This window comes from Pangasianodon hypophthalmus, chromosome 28 (assembly GCF_027358585.1).
Source record: "Pangasianodon hypophthalmus isolate fPanHyp1 chromosome 28, fPanHyp1.pri, whole genome shotgun sequence".
In the NCBI taxonomy this organism is placed as follows: Eukaryota; Metazoa; Chordata; class Actinopteri; order Siluriformes; family Pangasiidae; genus Pangasianodon; species Pangasianodon hypophthalmus.
Window position 1 is genome coordinate 6,261,661 of NC_069737.1, and position 14,831 is coordinate 6,276,491.

The 14,831-nt window shown below is 35.2% G+C and overlaps 1 protein-coding gene and 1 non-coding gene across 2 annotated transcripts; both read right to left on the minus strand.

Moving 5' to 3' along the window:
* Nucleotides 1–1,522: 1,522 nt before the first annotated feature.
* mnd1 (meiotic nuclear divisions 1 homolog (S. cerevisiae)) lies at nt 1,523–14,052 on the minus strand. The gene is made up of 8 exons (XM_026942922.3): nt 13,759–14,052; nt 12,062–12,127; nt 11,024–11,081; nt 10,475–10,623; nt 9,163–9,237; nt 7,364–7,478; nt 4,343–4,387; nt 1,523–2,140 (listed from the first exon to the last, which is right to left on the minus strand). Exons 1-8 carry the CDS (start codon nt 13,759–13,761, stop codon nt 2,034–2,036), a joined length of 618 nt encoding a protein of 205 aa, XP_026798723.3. The 5' UTR covers nt 13,762–14,052; the 3' UTR covers nt 1,523–2,033.
* On the minus strand, nt 13,388–13,460 carry trnav-aac (transfer RNA valine (anticodon AAC)). The gene has a single exon. It is a non-coding gene; the product is annotated as a tRNA-Val (tRNA).
* Nucleotides 14,053–14,831: the final 779 nt, after the last annotated feature.

Here is a 14,831-nt window from a genome sequence, read left to right on the forward strand (position 1 = left end):
AATAAAAAAAAACTGCTGCACATTTAACTTTAATTTTAACCAAGATTAAATCAAAATGTATTTATTAATTCAGCTATATTATACTTTAAAACATGTTTTAAAATAATGTAACAGATTGCATTTATGCCATCATTTAATTCAAGTTTTACTTTTACACAAAAGTTAGGTGGGTCAGCAAGGATTAGGTCAGATTACAGTAACATAAACAGCAGAATATACTGTATATTCACCAAAAAACTGTAGTTCTTAATCCAGCTTGAACTTTAACTTTTAACATTGTTTTAAAATCATTAATTCATTTTTAATTTAATACAGGTTTTAGCTTTACATTAACTTCAGTGTGGGTTGCACCAACAATGACTCGTTTTGAAGTAATCCAAGATTTGTTAATAGGGGATTATTTATACCGCAGCGCTGCTGAATTCTTGATTCTGATTGGTCATAAGGTGTTGAATTTTCTTTCATGTTTCATTAGGTATCATGAGGTATCATTCTGACAGTAACAGTTTACACAGGGACTTATGCGACAGACGCGCCACATAATTTATGACTAATAATAAGCTGATTAGGAATGTGCTGTTATTTAACAGAGGAAAAACGTTTAATTAACATTTATGGAAGGAGTCTCCAGTGTCAGCACTTTGTAACTTTCAGTATGTTTTCTCTCCCAGAAGTTCATGGTTTCTACTTTTTTTTTTTTTAAGTTTTATTAACTTCAAGAAACAGAAAAAAAGAGAGGTTGGTGAGGGAACGACTGTTTATAGCTACTATAATGTACGTTCCTCTACATTAAATGTAACTATAAACAGATAAAATGTACAAAATTAGACAAAGTTATTGTACTGTATTTAGATTAAAAATAGTTAAAACAAGATGAAACGCAGGTTTTTCTCCGACCTGGCAACCAAGCACTAGGCCTTTTCACCGATGATGTTCTGGGTTGCCAGTTAGAGTTTATTTACGTACAAGTTTGCTATTTATAGTCCAATTGGAATGTAAAAAATGGTCTTTAGTGTAGCTATTTATTGATTAACACCAGTCGTGGTGTAAATTATTTATCATTTCATATCTGTATATAAAAAGATAGAACTGTGTATATGACATGATTTCTGTTTATGAATATTTAGTGTGCCTTGGGTTTAAAATTAGCACTGAAATCTACAGTCAGGTTGGAAACTGTTAACCTGGCAACCTTGTTGGTGAGTCTGTGCGCCCACTACAGTCCAAAACACAGCAGTTTATCACGACTGTTACTCTTAAACACGTAATTAAAGTGTCTGTTCCACTCTGATTGCTTTTTTTTAAAACTCCAAAATAATGTTTAACCTTTTTATAGCCTCCTGCATCACTCAAGAATGACAAACACATGAAGTTGTGCATTTATAACTCATTCATACACTATTTATGGCTCACACTAGCATTACATCTGAAATATTATCATATAAAATACATGGACCTGTTTTTCATCACAGGTTGTATTGTGTATTTGTAGCTTGTATACAAACTACACCAGGGGTCTGTATCAGTGGGAGGAAGGACATTTTATTTTACAGACCAAAATAATACAGGCACAACAAGTACAAGCATAGAACAGAAATAATACAAAATTAATTATTAGAGGCTGTAAGATGACATTTGTTCAGCAAAAAAGCAAAACATCTCCAAAAGTTTTACCCAGAATTCATTTCACCATCCAAACGTCTGAGTCTAAATCCAAGACTAAGCTTAACTTAACCTGTGACCAACGTATGAAACGTAATATTGACATGTTAAAGGTTATGTGATAAACGGGAAGCTATAATCTGCATTAGCCTCGTAGCTCCAGTGCAAAACATCAGTAACAAAATTTACTATATACACACAAATTTACCAACGAAACAGAACACACTTTGTATTTACAGCTTACTTCTTTTCTCTGGAAATAACATGACATTTGTTTATGTTTATTTATATTAACTTATATACATGGATAGCATTTGAGCAAAAAATATATAACATGTATTTATAAGGTGTGTCTGTATGTGTGTGCATGGTCAATCCAGGTAGTCGAAGTTTTCTGGAATCTCGAAGGCTTTATCCAATCGATTATCATCCAAGCTGAACTTTCTCTTGGCCCATGATTTGATAGCAAACACATTATCTAGGGGAAATAAATTGATTCACTATGTTTGATTCACAATACTGGAATGTTTGCCAAATATTAGCCAAGTTATGATCAGTAAGGGGCATCACCCATGTTACACAAGTGAAAGAATAGTTCAGCAGAAACACACTGGATATGGGCAGCGAGAAACCTGTAGCTGAGGTGGACACAATTTGTTCTGAGTCATATCAGTTCACTAACCTTTAATTCCATCAGCTGTCATAAATAAATAAATAAATAAATAAATCAATCAATCAATCAATCAATCAATCAATCCCAATTTACTGCAAATGGCCTAAAATATCTAATGTAATTTTTCTAAAATATTGAGCAGTTTATTACTGCAGTCATTTGCTGCTTGATTAAAAAAAGTGCATCAGATCGCAGCAGTCATTCTGAAGTTTACAGCAATGTCGACTCAATCCCACATCTAACAAACTTCACTGGAGCTACAGTAATGCAATGCAATGGAACAACCCTTAGGGTGGAGATGGAGCTTCTCCCAAAATGGAAATAAGGTCAGGTTGACAAGGGTGTGTTAAAAACAATATTGGAATGCAACTTTAATTTAAGTGTTTGCCAAGCCGAGAGCCTCAGGAGAAACCAAACCTGCGAATTTACACCCACTACTTACTGGCTGTAATTAAACTCAAATTGTGAATTACATAAGATCTATTTTTTTTCTTTCTAATCTACAAGCAACACATTACAAAGCGAAAAGTTAACAATGAAACATTTCTAACCTTATTTAAAAATGAAAAACTACAATATCTTGATTTGATAAGTAATACACCTTAAACAATCTCAGGAATAAACAATTGCCTTCAAGGTCACATAGTCACTTAATTTTTTAACATCTGTGTGGAATCATAGCAATTGACTTTTATTCAATAGCTTGAATAAAAACAGATGTTTACTACGGCCCTTCAGTTTTCAAGTGCAGATCCACAGAAAGGCAACAGCATACGCTCCAAAAACAACTACACGACAACTGTAAGTTGTGGACAGATACACATGTGCTGAGGGATATAAAAAGATTTCCAAGGCTTTGAAGATACCCCTTGTTAAGTCCATCATTAAGAAATGGAAAGTGCATGGCATGACCCACAGTCTGCCAAAATCTGGACGCCTATCAAAGCTAGATGACTGCGAAAGAAGACACTTGGGCAGAGAGACCACCAGGAAGCAAATGGCAACCTTGAAAGACCTACAGGATTTTATGGCCAATTGATGTGCATCACACAACAATATCAAAGATACTGCACACATCTGTCCTGTATGGGAGGGTGGCAAGAAGGAAGCCATTTCTTAAAAAGGTCCATCTGAAGTTTGCACAAAGATACATGAAGGATCCTGCAACAAACTGGCAGAAGGTTTTGTGGTCAGATGAAACCAAATTAGAACTTTTTGGCATGAATGCCAGCACAGCTCATCACCAAAACAAAAGCATCCTGTATGTGAAGCATGGTGGTGGCAGCATAATGTTGTAGGGATGTTTCTTATCTGCAGGGACTGGGGAACTTGTCAAGATTGAGGGGAGGATGGATGGAGTCAAGCACAGGGAGATTCTAGAGAAGAACCTGATGAAATCTGCAAATTTGTCAGAAATTCATACTCCAACATAACAATGACCCCAAGCATAAGGCCATAGCTACCATGATTCCATGGCTTTCTAAAAACAAGGTGGATGTTCAGAGAGGACGTATGCACATATACAGTATAGATAAATATATAAATATATACAGGACAACACATAATATATACACACAAGAAGCAGTGTCTGGAATAAATGATAACAGCATGTGTGTTTCAAGTCTCTCTAATAAACACTAATAAACCTATTGTGATCCAGATCCAGTTGTCATGGTAACTAAGAAAGTTTCAAAGTCACTGTTAAACGCTTATCTGTATAGCTAATAGCGCTTAACAGTATACACTAGGGCTAACATACTATTCTCATACCATTTCCTTCAGTAGTATGGTGATTTGGGACGCAGCCCAGGACTATTAGCGTAAACGTTGTGGTGTAGATAAAGAGACGATGAGTGTGTTCCAGTCTCTCTACAGTTAGTGTGTGATTTCACGTCTAGATATGTCCACTGGGAAACCATTTCAATTCCTGGATTAGTTGCGATTTAATCATTCTGAAAGCACAGAGACAGAAATCGCAGGATTTTATTTCCTACAGCTGAAACTTACCAGTCCATCTGGACACGGCTTCCTTCGCTGTAACGTTCTCTTTACCTACAGAAACACATCATTGCTCATTTTTAGTATTTATTTTATACTATTAAAATTACATTCACCATATTTTCTGTATTTTCACTGTATTTTCTCACACCAGAGTGAGTCATACCCTTCTTAAATTCTGTCTGCTCAGTGCTCACTCAGTGCTCAGTGCTCATAATAATAAAAAAAAGCTAGCGGCTGTATAAATCCACTGTGTACAGAGTAATAAGAGCAGCTGCACTAAGGAGGATTTTGTGAGGAGGATAATTATTTCTTCATATGTGAACCGGAGTTACGATGCAGCTTTAGCTTCTGTGGCGCAACTGAAATTCTGCACAGAGCTGGTTTTAAACTGTACTCACATTGTAGGGTTTAGACCAGACTTTACACCTCAATAATAATAATAATAATAATAATAATAATAATAATAAAAGAAAAAGAACAAAAACAACAACAATAATTTTCTTCTCTTTTCATATTTATGATATATTTTTCTTTTTCATTCTTTATTTTTTTAACTGCATATTTTTAAAATAACACATTTTATTTATAGAGCACGTTTCATGCATTTAAAATGTAGCTCAAAGTGCTTTATGGTGTGACGTAAAAAACAGAGAAATATTTTTTTTGAAAAAGGTAGTCAAAAAATAAAATAGTAAAATAGGCAAATAATAATAATAATAATAATAATAATAATGCAATAAATAATAAAAGTGACAGAAAGAAGAAAACAATAACAATACAAAAATGTGTTTAAAATTTAAATATAATGTATAAATGGATATTTATGTCATTTTTAAATGTATATTGTTTATAAAAATAGAAATCTTGAATATAATCTTGAATATACTCTAATATTACTCATTCTATTATAATAAAACAAATATAATATTATTTCCTATTTTCTTGGTAATTTCACAATTTCCAGCTTTAAATGGTCTTTATCTATTGGCAATATAATAATTTTGCTTTTTTGTTTAAATAAATGCTTAGAATAATCAAATTAATTGCCATTTCAACAAGACAATTTAAGGACTAAACAGTTCCTCTAATATTTGTTTTATCATAATCTCATAGAGAGAAATAATACATCACATTGACTGTATTCAAGACTTGCTGAGATATAACTTTTTGCGGACTAAAGGACTAACCTGCCACTTTTCTGCTTGACTAAACGGCACATGATTAGCTTGTTACAGCTCAGTGTTTTGTTTTGTATTGTTTTGCTGCAGTAACTGTGTTGATGGTAGTTAGGTGTTCTAGTGTAAAGCTTTAGACGAGGACAAGTCGAGACACGCTGAAGCTCAGATCGATATAGCGCCACCTGTGGAGTGATTCATTGTCTTTGACAGCCAGTAAAACACAATTCAGCTGTGATAATCCATGTTTGAAAGTCTAGACCAGCTCCTATAGTTACTTCTAAAGCTGTTTATAAACATTAGTGCCATGTCATGTCATGTGATGAGTCTGAATTTTTAACTCTGTGATATCAGATTGCAGTTTATTTTACATTAATTTGTATCTGATCGTTCATTCGGAATACTTAATAAGATACAGCACAACTGATGCGAGACTTGGTAACTGGGTCACTGTAAAGTGAGTCATTTCTCATATGAACTCATTTCTTTCATCATAACCCCAGTAATTAGGCAAAGCACAAACTAGCATTACAGTAAATGTTATCGCTTTCCTTCTAACTGTATGATGAAATGCTATGCTGAAGAAAAAAAGAAAAAAAAAGAAAAAAAAAGCATGCGTGTGCAAACGCGCCCACTGCACCCTCGCTCACAGTGAGCAGGTCAAAGTACTGTAGAATAAATTACTCACGTTACCATTTATCAATTTCCCCTGACCATTCTTAACCCCTTTTACTATACTTTGCTCATTACTGAAGACTAAGTACACTATTGTCAGAAATTTGTCACTTTCCTGAGATATCATAAATATCATGAAGTCCTGTTTTTTTTTTTGTTTGTTTGTTTGATTGTTTAAAAGTTGTACTTATGTGTTAACTTTTTTACAGATTTTTAAAAAATTTTATTCTCCTCTTCAGTGTTAAATATTGCTATTTCGTTTTTAAAAATAAAAATTTCATTTTTTAAAGCAAATAAATAATTGTTTACGGACATTAAATAAAGTCGTCCAAGTACTGTACTGCTGGGAAATTGTTTGCAAACCTATACATCATAATACATATTGTGTATCGTATTGGCTGATTCTTGCTGTCAGAATCAGGATTTTTGTCATATCTCCCTATCTCGATATTAAAACATCAGCTTGTTAGTCTAAACAACTTACATACCTTGAACATTGCTGGATACATAATCTGACTGACATTTGGGGAAGGTTTTTTTTGTCTCCTATGTGTGTAGAGAAATGTTCTGTGTTAATTTGCTTCATGGTGAAACCAACAGAAAGAGTAAATCGCTCATACATCTGCAGGGGAGTTACCCGGGTGCGGCTGATGCAGCTGATATGAGATCATTTGTGTGCCTGACCTCGTTTGTGTGGTAAAGGCAGGGTGGCGCAAGGCTTCTGCATACACACGGTTATGTAAGACAAGGTGACAAATTAAAAGAAAAAACTACAAGCATGTTAGTAAGGTTTCCTGCCATTATGAGCCACCATGGCATAGATTCTTCAAGTCTTTGGAAACATACTGGTAGCGATAAACACCATTAAATACCCGTGAATGACCTGTGAAAGTGGCGGAGTCATTCTGAACGAGACCACGCTAACCAGGACAGAAATGTTTCATCGCAGAATAAATTTCAATCAGTCAGAAGAGCTGATTGATTTGTAATTACTCATTGTTCTAAGAGGACGAGTGGAGCCAAACCACGGCGAGAAAACGAATAAACGCCCCCCACAGCATAACGGAGCGACAAGTTTTTCCTTTAATCTGTCAACCGTCTGCAGAATCTTTTAGGATTTAGGTTAACTACAGTCAGAGTGCTTATGTGTTGAAGTTGATTTGCGTCCTGTACTCACGCATTTCCTCCACCACTTCTGGATCACACTCTTTATATTTTTCCAGCTCAGCACGTAGTGTTTCTTTCTGCTCTCTCAGAGACATGAGCTCCTTATGAAGAGTCGCTCTTTCCTCCTAAACACACACACACACACAGACTAGATTGTGAGATAAGTGTATTTTGAATAGGGGTGTAACGATACACTATGGTCATGATCCGATTTGATGAAGCGAATATCGTCATTCAATTCAATTCTCAGAGTAGTTTGAATAAAATTTGACTGAAACAAAATTATAACTGAAAAGACTCCTTTTTTATTTCTGAATCATAAACAATGCAAACAATGTGCATTTTTGTCTGTATAAAAATAACTCAAAAATTGCTATGAACAGAGGTTTAATAAAATAAACAAACTGCACTACAGTTTCACCATATCTTAAAAATAAATACATAAATACATTTATAAATTCTCCCAAAAATTTGATTGAATAAACTAAGTTTCTGACCCGGGAAAAATGATCGATTGAAACATAATGAGCTCTGTAGCAGCACCTGAGGTGTCATTTTAACAAGAAATAGAGCTCCAAAGTCGGCTAAATTGCCAGAGTTTTACGACTTTGTTCTCGGGCGCTGTAGATCGCAGCGGCGCGAGGCTGGTGTTCTGTGAAAGCTACTGAAGAGCTCTTTTAACTGAAGAGCTCTTTAAACTGTTATATATAACTGATTCATTGTTACACCCTAATACAAAATATTGCAAATGAGAGGATTCAAAGCGAAAAACAATTGGAGACTGGAGTTATGGGATTGGAGTATGGGTTGGAGTTATAAACAGCTAAAAAAAAAATAAAACTGATAATGAAGGAATAAAACAAAAAAACACCAACACAAAATGTCTCAGTGATGTAAATTTCTTGTCTTCTTCATACTGTCATAAGGGTGTGCAAACTTCTGCACAGTAATTTTATATTTATCACACCTGTCTGATTTTATATATGTATATATATATATATATAAAATCAAACCACTAAAAGTGATGTGTAGCAACAAATCTCAGCTTTGCTGTTAATCCTATTAAATAAAAACAAAGGTATTAACATTTAAAGGGACTGTTATCAGGGATTTGAAAAGCCAAAGCTAACACTACTTAGAGATTAAGTAGAGTGAGTCATATGGTAACGAGTGTGTTACGGCACAGACATGTCAGATTAGTGAGAGCTAATGGAGCTCAAGTTAACTTCGCAAGATGAAATCTTCGTCTTATTTAGCTGCAGTTTTTCTGTTTTGTAAAATAATGTATGAATTATTTTTAAGGTTAAATCAAAGTTTTGTATCATTTCCGCCAAATACTGAAATGACATAAGGCACCATGAATCTCGCATTACACTGATTATTAGAAATATATTAATTTAACACTTCTTATTTTTTTTTAATAAAAAATCATAAAAATAGCATATGTATAAAAAACTATATAATTAATAAATATTATATTTTACATGTCCTAATATAATGTGTAATGGTATTATAAATTTTCACATTGTTGTAGCATTAAAAACATTATTTTAAATATACAACATATATATTTTTATTAATATTTATATTAATATCTCTTTTTTTTTTACATACTGATCAATCAGTGATTATTACTTCTATTACACTGCATTAGCATACACTAAATTATATTATAATGTAGTATAGTATTATATACTGTTGTACATAATGCAATATTATACCAGGCTCTGCAGTATACAATATTATATTATATTATCGTATGTTCAATTATAGCTGAATGAGGGCGAGTGTGAGACAGGGAACTCTTACAGTATCTTGTCGTCCCTCTTTGGCTTTTTTAATGGCCTGCTGAAGAGCCGCTTGCCGCTGCTTTCCGTCCTCATGCTGCAGGAAGAGACAAAGGACCTAAATATGATTTTATGTACTTTATAGTCTACAAACATTCAAAATCTGGCTATAGAGAATGATAAATATACATATACAGCTGGATCGATGAACGAAACCCAAGTAATTTGACTCCGGAGCAGCGGATTCTCAAGTCAGACTGAATTTCATCCAAATCTCTTTAACATTCATGTGGACTCAACTGAGACTGTGTACGGCAAAAACCACAGAAATAAATTACTAACAAAGTTTGGAATTTAATGTCCTCAATGGTATAAAATCCAGATATGCAGATACACAGAGAAGAAAATGAATGATGTACTGAGACGCTGTATAACATCAAGAACACCTAAAATTTGCAGAGTGGTGATTAAATCTCGATGTGGAGACCCTTAAAGGTGCAATAGTTGATTTGTTACTTCTACAAATATCCAGAAAGATATGATAACATGATAGAACATGATAAAATATAAAGGTTTAAGCCATGGGCTTAGCAGAAGTGTATTAAGTGGCTGAGAAAACCCGTTTGGAAAACTGACTTTCAGTCCAGAAAGCTTGTTTGTGCTTGGACACGGCGCCTGTCAGTCACTCTACACTACGGCCTACTGTAGATCCTGGGGGCGGAGCTTCGTGAACATGTGTGGGAATGAGAGGGGTGGGCTTAAGGAGTAAAAACAATCATTCAAAAGTTGAAGCCACCTACTTAACCATTGGAGACCTAATCTTGGAGAAAAAAATAATAATAATAATAATCTTACCTACTGCACCTTTAATAAGGAGACAAAATATAACTGTACATATATATATATATATATATATATATATATATATATATATATATATATATATATATATTAAACATTAATAATTTAATAACTTATTGTTCTACAGGAAATTCATCAATATAGAATATATTCATTAACAAAACATAAAAAAAACTCTTTCGGTGTCTGGTTTAAATTAGAGCAGAATTAAATGGGGAAAATAAATAATATTTATTGGACAATAATGCAGAAAGGACATTAAATTGAACATGAATAAAAATCTACAGTGGATTAAACAGTAGCAGGAAAACTTCAGATCATCCCTCTGCTCTAATTAAGTAGAGCTATAATATATGCATACAGTGAATAAAATATTTAGTGTTTAGACAAATTCTCACTTCCATCCTTCAAACTTTATGTTCAGGTTGGCTGAATGTGAATCGTCTCTCCTGGATTTACAAGAAGTTTCTCACCAGTTTCTCCAGATCCTCCAGTTTGCGTTTGCGGGCGTGAAGAGCTTTACTCGGAAAAGCCCAGAAATAATTCGAGGTTCCGACTCTCTCCGAGTCCACCATGTTGTCGTCCACCAGGCTCTGCAGCACTTCTTTCACCGACATGGGGGCTGCACAGGGCACAACACAGCATTACAGATGGTGTTATCAGGTGTTTATTATGTTCGTGTTGTAAAAAGTAAAAGGATTGTTAAACCATAAATGATGAAGCTGAGGTGGACGAGCAGCAAATTTCAGATTGATTTTTGCAATCCTGGCAACTGTCACACGATGTGTCTTATTTTGGGCGAATTGAATGGAAATGGCTTATAATTATTAGAATTAACACTATAATTCTGCTCACTAGATGTTTCATATAGTTATATCATACATCATGATAACAGCTAAAACAGTAACATGACATACTTTTTATATCAGTAACTCCCTAGTTCAAACTACATAAACGACCTTATATTGGGGAAAAAAAATTAAGTTTCTACAGACGTCTATGAGTTTTAGGACTTTACTTACTGATTCCTTTAGCTTTTGGGGCGATTTTTTCAATATCCTTTAGCTGAAACACGTCTTTCTGGTGGGGAAAACAAAGTGGGTTCACCAACAACTCCCAAACACACATGCTAATAATCATAATCAGTTATCTGTTACTGATCTGATGGTACTTTTACTGCTATACTTACTGCTGCTACACTACAAAATAGTTTATAGTGTACAGCCCATGTTCTGTGTATTTATTGTCCTGCGTATCTATTGTTCTGTTCTGTGTATTTATTGTCCTGCGTATCTATTGTCCTGTTCTGTGTATTTATTGTCCTGCGTATCTATTGTCCTGTTCTGTGTATTTATTGTCCTGCGTATCTATTGTCCTGTTCTGTGTATTTATTGTCCTGCGTATCTATTGTTCTGTTCTGTGTATTTATTGTCCTGCGTATCTATTGTTCTGTTCTGTGTATTTATTGTCCTGCGTATCTATTGTTCTGTTCTGTGTATTTATTGTCCTGCACTCGTCTCACACTGTTGTGTATTGCACGGTATGTGGTCTTGCGTACTGTTCTGTGTTGCATCATGGTCCTGGAGAAACGACATTTCGTTCCAATGTATACAAGCTATATAGAGGAATGACAATAAAGCCCACCTGAACTTAACTTCACTTGATATATTACAATATTTAACACAAACAATATTGTTATAATAAACACTTGAAAATATCCCCTCTAGCCCTGAACTCCACTCATCACTCTCAAGTCGTTTGCCTAGGTAGGCGGCATTTTAAGGCAACGTTAACGTGCTCACATTTGTCTTATAATGTCTATTTTTGGACAGACTTCAAGAAGCATCCTTGTCGTAGAAAGGTGTCCTTGCCAGGGACACTAATCCTATAATTCTGTGTGCCAGCTGAGATATCTGTAACAATTATGGTGATGAGAAAATTTAATACTGAATAAAACACACACAAATGGTCCATTCTGTAATAATTACTCACCTCTGCTATTACTTTAGACAGTTCTACCTTACAGATTACTTTTCAGTAAAAAGAATGAACTCAGGTACCGTTTCAAAGAATATCTCCATCATACGGCTTCTTTTCTCCTCCAGACTTAGGCCTTTCTTCTTAGACTGTTTGGAGGAAACACGGCCAGTGAAAATGTGATTCGGTGTACGAGCACATCATTTACATGGTAAATAAATGCATATGTATATGTAGCTATTGAAATATTCTGTACATACTGTATATGAAGTATTAGGACATGATGTCTAGAAATTTCATGATAAAGATTTAATCCTTTTATGATTTTAATCTTTTTACCAGAAGCCAAAAAATGGAATTTGTGCCTGTTTTGGGCGTATCTGTGTTCAGCATTGAATTCATGAGTGATGTCATACTCCACAGTACTGATTAATGGCTCATGTGAAAGTAGACACTCAAGGCTTAAAGTCTTTGCAGTGTTTCATAAGTATTCCTCTCTTTTTTTTTTCCCTAGCCTACTAGGTTTAAATATTATAATTTTATTGTGGCAGTTTAGTTGTGCTGTCCGGTTTATCTCTGTACCACTGTTATTGTGGAGAGGTGTGAATTATTTGCCCAGCAGGAGGCTCACGCCCCTCCCCTTTCACATCGCCCCGCTCACCAGCAGCTAAACACAGAGTCATGATACTCTATACACAGAAACCCAACAGTGTCCTGACTTAATCTTATAACAGACTTGTGGCGATAAAACAATTTATTTGTTAAAACTGATTGAAGATGTCCGATAAGTCAGTTTCCATTTTTCCGGAGGAATGGAATGCCAGTGTACTGAGAGAAAGGATTAAATTATGATGGACAAGTTAGGAGGGACTATGATGTGAATCCATTCAGGATTCAGGCTGAATCCCCGCCTCGTGCCAAGCATTCCAGTGATACGCTTTAGATCCATGGAACATGAATGAACGAGGAAGGGGAAGCTTATTCACACACATATCTGCATCTTATTCAAAATACAGGTGTACTGTTTCTAACACCGATCTTTGTATCCCTTATATCATATTTTTAGATTTTTAGATTTTCCCTTTCCTAGCTATATAGAATTAAATTCTGGTTTATGTAAATCCTATGTCACGGACAGTCAAGAAAAGCATTTCACTGCACGTCGTACTGTGTATGGTTGTATATGTGACCCATAAAATTTGAATTTTTATAAACTGCACATAGGAAGAGATAACAGACAACAAACTGGCAATACAGTATGCCTGGATAATAGGCATTAGTGATTAGATTTGTCCACATTTAAAGTAGATATGCAGTATTAGTATAGGAAAAACAATACATGCATTAGCGAGTTAATTTTAATAAATATAGATACTATTTTATAATAATATGAGATAATAATTTTCACTTGTTCCCGCCCGGTTTCGAACCGAGGACCTTTCGCGTGTTAGGCGAACGTGATAACCACTACACTACGGGAACGGAGCTGAACGCAAAGCTGCAACTTCCGGTTTTCAAGCTTTACCTTAAACACTACATCACTACACCTACTGTTGCTACAATCGTGACAGAAATGAGTGTATTTCACCCAAATTAGTCATCATTATATAAATGTGCAAACGTACCAATCTCTAATTACCATTATCATCATCATTATTATTATTAGTATTAGTAGTAGTAGAAGGATTTTCAACAAAGCTAACCGGCTAACCACAACAAACCTTTTCTTCCCCCATTAACCGAATATAACTACACCACGCAACATTTCTAGAAGACTTACCATTTTCTTAGATTGAGTTCAACCAAGCTCTTCAGTCAGAAAGTCAGAAATTTTGTTGTTGTTATTGTTGTTGTTGTTCCCGCCAACAGCGAAAAACAGCGTTTGAACAGCGTGGCGATTCCAGTGCGCATGCGCAGTGCCTTTTTCGGCTTCCCTGTACTGTTTGTCAGTCTGATTAAACTTAAGTAGCACTTATTTTATTTCATTTTTTCCGCATAGAAATCATAGCTCATAAATAAAAGCAAATATTGCTGTCCATCAGCTCGTTCTTGCCTTATCTGAGAGTTATGAGTTTATTTTAAACTGCATGCTTTGGCGCCCTCTAGTGGTCAGTGTAGTGCAGTAATGTTGTTCAGACACAAGATGGCGGTGTGACTCATCACTTTCTCACACTTGCTACTGCTTACTGAACCTACTGTACAGTATATGTAACAATAAACAAAAACAACTCCTTTCAGCCCTGCTTCATGACAATAATTTAGTTTATTATGTACTGTAATCACTTGTGTTTGAACTTTGAGAGGCTGGCATCTCGGCTTGGTGTGAGAGTGGCGTCATGTCAGTTCAGATATATATGTGTCTCGTTTATGTTAAGATTTGACAGCAGTTACATGGTCATAAGTGGGTCTTTGGAAGCCTTCTGTTGTCTTGTGTTGAAGTGTGTACTTTTGGGTCGAAGTGTGTACTTTTGTGATGGCAAGCGACAAATCTAAACAGCATCAATTCATTCATTTTCCTGGTGAGGGTCGTGTTGGTGGTTCTTACAGGTTCAGAAGGTCAGTCCAGACTTGCCCCGAATTCCAGGTCCTCACCAGACGTTCCCCACCCAAAGGTGAGATAATAATCCCTCCAGCGAGTCCTGGGTCTGTCCCGGTGTCTCCATCCAGTGGGACGTGCCTGATAAGGAGCCGAGTAAGGTGCAATCCAACTCAATTGTCTCTACTCTCCTCGTCCTAGCACAGAAAGTATAAAAGAGCATCAAGATTACTTGTTCATATCTATCTTCATCTTGGATCCTGTGTGCTTTGGTTGGAATGATCCACATGATCAAATCTAGCTAATCACAAACCTTC